Source organism: Mus pahari, chromosome 19 (assembly GCF_900095145.1).
Source record: "Mus pahari chromosome 19, PAHARI_EIJ_v1.1, whole genome shotgun sequence".
Taxonomy (NCBI): Eukaryota; Metazoa; Chordata; class Mammalia; order Rodentia; family Muridae; genus Mus; species Mus pahari.
The window spans coordinates 77,146,399-77,152,348 of record NC_034608.1 but is presented as its reverse complement, the minus strand read 5'-3'; the positions used below and the strand labels follow the sequence as shown (position 1 = coordinate 77,152,348).

At 35.4% G+C, this 5,950-nt stretch overlaps 1 protein-coding gene across 2 annotated transcripts in view; it reads left to right on the top strand.

The window, feature by feature from the left end:
• The window catches only part of Anxa10 (annexin A10), a 56,255-nt gene that overhangs the window by 14,045 nt on the left and 36,260 nt on the right, over positions 1-5,950 (top strand). For both annotated transcript variants that reach the window (XM_021219435.1, XM_021219436.1), the window contains exon 2: positions 5,018-5,099. In XM_021219435.1, coding sequence (XP_021075094.1) covers positions 5,018-5,099 — 82 coding nt within the window. The remainder of the gene's footprint in view (positions 1-5,017; positions 5,100-5,950) is intronic.

The following is a 5,950-nucleotide window of genomic DNA, read 5'->3' as shown; positions in this document are numbered from 1 at the left end:
TAAACCCTTTCCTCCCCAACTTGCTTCTTGGTCATGATGTTTGTGCAGGAATAGAAACCCTGACTAAGACAAACCTCTTGGGTTGAAAGAAAAGTAGTTAAAAAAAAAAAAGAAAAAAAAGACAGTGGCATGACCCTCTCAAAGGAAAGGGCCATGCTAGGCCCTCTTAATGACAGGTAATCCTGATGTGGAGTAGCCTGATGCTTTCATTCACTCAAGTGCCATCAACAAAATTTATCTGCAACTACTCTACTGGGGATTCAATATAGCAGATAATTTCACACTGAGAGTATGCAGATAATTTTAAATTAAATATTAGATATTTTAAAATATTGAGAACCCAACCACTGGAAATTTACATTTGTTTGCCTTTCCTTTTTCCAGTATTCCCTCTAACATACATACATAAATAAATACATACATACATACATTCATACATACACACACACACACACACACACACACACACACACTTCACTGAGAGAGAAAGATGCATGCACATACACAGAAGCACACACATTTAGATGTTCATTTTGCTGTCTTCTTTCACTTTAAACTGAAGGACAATATCAATTTCACTTATATGATTTTTGTTTTCCTGTAGAGAACTTTAGAAATGGAAATATGTTTTCTTTTATATAAATGAGAAACCCCCATCCATAGAATGTTATTTTATCTTACAATAATTAGTACTATAATGAAATGGAGCTAACTATGAAGTTAAATTTGAATTTGAGGGTTTTCTTCATAATACAATATCAATGCGCTCTTAAGCAACTTAGCATCAGAGATTCTCATATGTGAAGAAGACAAATAGAAAAAGTCCCTTAAGACTGCTCATTGGAATGCAGATGAAAATAGAAAATAAGTTGCTCCTGTGAATGATTAATTTTAGAAAAGACTACTTACTGGGTAAATTAAAGATCTCCATCCTCGTTAGATTTTTTTCTAACTTGACAGATGCCAGAGTGAGAAAAGAGCACTTCAATTGAGAAAATGTCTCTACCAGATTGTCTATATGCAACTATGTAGGATATTTTCTTAATTACTGAATGATATAAGAGCGCTCAGTCCATTGTGGGTAATACCACATCTGAGTAGGCCATTCTGTGTTGTATAAAATATCAGGCTGAGCAAAACCTGAGGAACAAGCCACTAAGTAGTTTTCCTCGGAGCTCTCTGCTTTGGTTCCTGCCTCCAGTTGCTACCTTGAAATCCTGCCCTGTCTCCNCTTCATGATTGACTATGAGCTATAACATGAGATAAACCCTTTCCTCTCCAACTTGCTTTAGGTCATGATGTTTAACACAGCAATAAAAACTTGTCCTTGTGAAATTTGGGAATCCTTCTGATATATAAAAAATATTTGAGTCCACATTAGTTGCCCACTGGGAAGTTACAATTTAAGATATTGAAATGTAGAAGAGAGGCCCACAAGTAGCATACATACAAGTTGAAAGCACTGTGGTGAAATCTAAAATGATGCCATATAATTGGTAGATCTTGAACTGGGTTTTGAATTTGGGAACAATATAATCNTCTTANATAGAACAAGTGCCAAAAAATACATTCCAAAACCATGTATAAGAAATCATTGTTGAGTGGCCTCTTGATAAATATGAATAAAGTTCAAAGACTGAAACTTCAGATCTGTGCTTCTTCATAGCGAAACCAATTTGCAGTTTCAATTTACAATTTTCAGCTCAATACCAGAAATAAAGTTTGTTACATCATTTTCTTGTCACCACAACAATAAAGAAGAACAATTAGAAATTTCTCAAAAAAAATCTCCACACTTTCCAATGTTCAAAAGTTACTAAATAATTCATGTCTGAGACTTTTTACAAACTTTGTGTAAAGGTACTGCATTAGCATTCTTGATACTACTGAAAACTTCTACGATACATAACTTTCAGATGTTCTAAAAAGCTAACAAATACATTTCTACTAACATTTGAAGATTACTTTAAAAGGCAGAACCATTCTTCATATAAAATAACTGAGTCAGGCCTCAAATATTCAAAGGATTTTCCAAAAAATAATCTAGAGCATGACAAATCTTTCTCCATTATGGCCTTCACTTGTCATATTGTTCCAGCGAAGACATTACATTACTGAATATAAATGAATACAATGGATATTAGTGTTCATGGATTTTAAAAATGCTTAGCTGGATCTGGGTTCAGTCAGAGAAGATGCACCTAACCCTCAAGAGACTGGAGGCCCCAGGGAGTTTAGAGGCCTGGTGGGGTGGGGGGTGGGAGCTGGGGGGCTGGGGATATCCTCATGGATTCAGGGGTGGGGAAGGGGGACAGAAAAGAGGTATGGGATGGGGGACAGTCAGAGGGTAGAGCTGCAGAAGAATAAAATCTAGAGTGTAAAAAATAAGATTAAATAAAAAAAACCAAAAATCACAAAATAGGTTTGTATTTGGCTGGTTTTGGCTGGTAGCACGTAGGAAGTTTAAGATTATTAAAGTACTAAGTGGTAATTTTTCAAGTGGTGAGTTCACTTCCAATTACTGTGATAGCACAAAAGAAGGTACTTCTTATTTATTAAAAAAAAAAAAAAAACCCTCTAATAGAGCAGAGAAGAAACTATAGAGGACTCTTACAACCTTGAAGCTAGAAGCTACAGGAGATATAGTGATGATGATTCACACACTCCTATAAGTTTGACACCCCCCCTCGATAGATGCCCCAGTGTAGGGGAATTGAGGGCAGGGAGGTGGGAGTGGGTGGGTGTGTAGAGGAACACCCTCATAGAAGCAGGGGGAGGAAGGATATGATAGGGTGTTTTGGGAAGGGAGGAAAACCGGGAAAAGGGATAACATTTGAAATGTAAATAAAGAAAATATCCAATTAAAAACAAAGAAAAGAAACAAAAAACAGTTTGTCACCTAGACAAGTAACCCATAATATAAAATATCAGCTGAAGATTATTATGTATCAAATTGATCCATGTATCAAATGTACTGCTCTGATAAATATTTATGAGAGAGGGTATACATAGAGAGATGAGCATTATCATAAGGCAATATGCATTCTGCTAAATATGTTGAGAATTTAATATTGTCTGAAATAATATATTGTTAAAATTCTTTTCTCGGTGAATAAAACACATAGATATACACATTTCATAAAATTTAGTGATGGTATCATAGTCTCACAGTTAAAGTTAAGTGACTAGTTCTTGCAATATTTAAATCTTAAAGTCATCTAAGAATGAAACATTAAAAATAAAATGTCTAAGCTGGAGAGATGACTCAATAATTAAGAAGATTGCTGTACTTGCAAAGGTCTTGGATTCATTTCCCAGATCATAACCTCCTCCAAATTTTAGAGATTCAGTATCCTTCTCTAACCTGTATATACATGCTGTACATACACACACTCAAAACAGAGATACATACAACAATAAATAAAACAAATATGAAGATCTAAATATTTACATTAAAATCTGCTACCTCAGCTTAATTTAATAAATAACAGATATTTGTCATCCTAATGGTGTGCCACCATATGACATTTTGTTAGACATGTAAGTTAAAATTGGGTGTTTCTACCTAACCAATAGTCTTTATAACTTGGGATTTAACTAAGAGAATGTTCTTTCAAGGTCATGTGCAATAAATTTGACACCTTGGAGGATAACTGGAAATGCACTTGTACATGAATGCACTGGGGCAACGTAGATGAGGAATGGATTTGTGGTGATAGGTGTTTTGTTTCTTGAGAGTCTTCCTTTACAACCCTGTCTATGTGGAAATCACTATGTAGACCATGTTTGCCTCGCAGTCACATACTCCTGTTGCCTCGGCCTCTCAAACGAAGCTTGAGATGTGGCGGAATGCTAAGGGTGAGCTACTGTACCTGGCAGGCCCTCATTTTAATGACAAATATCTGTCCCTATGAATGCTCAAGGAGCACAGAGCCCATTTCACCTTCATTGACATACTTCTAAATGTAAAAATATGAATACACCACACTTTATACAGGTGTCTACTTCAAATTCACAACAATACATTTATTAAAATAAAATCTACCTATAATTGAAGGAAAGAGGGCATTTAACACTCCAAACCCTTTACTAAGTAATTTGGTATCCATGGATGCATACTCATTTAACAACAAGCTATGGACCAGTCTTCTTCTTTTTAACTAATTAATCTTCCATTAGACAATAGGTCTAGAGAGTCGCATAATCACCTGATATATCCCAAAGCACTAGGGCAGTGAGTGAACTTTTAAACCCTCATAGGTTCATTCACTATGAGATAGCATTTTTTTTTTAATTTCCAGACACACTGATAACAAATGTAGAGAGCTGACCCTTGTTCTTAATAATATCTGATTGACAGCTCTTCCTGTTGAGGGTAAGCATAAGGCACAGTCTAGCTGGCTCTATCTGAAGTCAGAACCATGTGACTCTTAACACCTTCTGTAAATGTTCTGCTCTTTTATTATTGTCAAGACATGACAGGGTCATTTTTTTTTTTATGTTTTCTCTACAGCTGGGTTCTTTGAGTAAGTAATATCAACCTTATCTATGTTCTTTCATTTTTTATAAGTTCCAAACATCAAATTCAATTATTTTTATTTTATTCATATGATTTTAGGTTTACTTTTATGGGGGTAAAAAGTGTCGAGTGACACTTATAGTTCAGATAAATAGACTGAATCTTTCAATATAGTTTCCTTTAAGTTTCTATAAGTAGTCATCAATATCAAAGAAAATGTGTTCTTAATTTGGTTTTAATTTTTTTTATTATTGATCCTAAGATCTCATCTTTTTATCTGGATAATAGCAACATAGTGGAAGCCACTGAATAAAATACACTCAATCAAGCCAGCTTTCTATATTTAATGCACAACTATGTTATGTCTGATAAACATCAATAATGTACACTAGTTTAAACATGTAAAGTACATTTATGTAGATATTTATGTAGGTAGTTTTGATGGAACTTTTCATGGAAATTCTAACAATCTCTTAAGTGTTGATATTTTCCCACCAGGTCCAAGGAACCATCTTCCCAGCTCCAAATTTCAATCCCATGATGGATGCCCAAATGCTAGGCGGAGCACTCCAAGGATTTGGTAAGCCTGGGAAATACATTCTTTGGATATTGTATTGTCTTTTTAAACCTCATGTTAACATGATATCATTAGTGTAAACTAAAGTTTTGTAGAAGATAATAGAAGACTAGATGCTGAGGAAAAATTATAACTTGGGCCCTGAAATGTGTTCCTTATGCCCTCAAATGCTTCATTGTTGACTCCCCACATTAGCTTCCAAACCATAAATTTAATCAAAAGTAACGCATCCTGTCAACCTCTGCATTCGTTTTCTTTCTACTTTTGTTTCTGTTGCTAGTTACTCTTACACCCAGAACTAGTCTCCTACTGTCCAAAATGGCTCTGTTTGCCCACACCTCAAAAAAACCATCCCAATATAATTCTTGCCTGGGATGCAATTTTCTCTCTTGTCTGTTTTTAACCTAAGTTCTCCAAGTGAACATCCTCACTGGTTCCTTCTCTGAGGCTCTAACACTGGGCCAACCCAGGTATCTTTCTCCCTAGCACCTCCTTTGCTAAGCATTTGCCTTGTGCCCGTCCATGGCACCTGCAGAGTGGTCTGTGAATTCCTAACATGTGCAACTTGGCTTAGAAAACTGATGGGTCAACTGATAAGATCAGAGTTTAGAAAGGCAATATACAGAAAGGAGGAAGAGAAACTGTTTTTAATTCTTTAAGTTTTGATGTGAAACTTAGTCATATAGTTCCTTGAATAAAACTGATTTTTTTTTTAAAGACTTCTAAAGGAGCCGGTAGATAGACACAAACAGCAAAGAAGAAACTATTACAGAAGGACAAGGTTACCTGCTTTGAAGACTATCTTTTCTCTCTCTCTCTCTCTCTCTCTCTCTCTCTCTCTCTCTCTCTCTCTC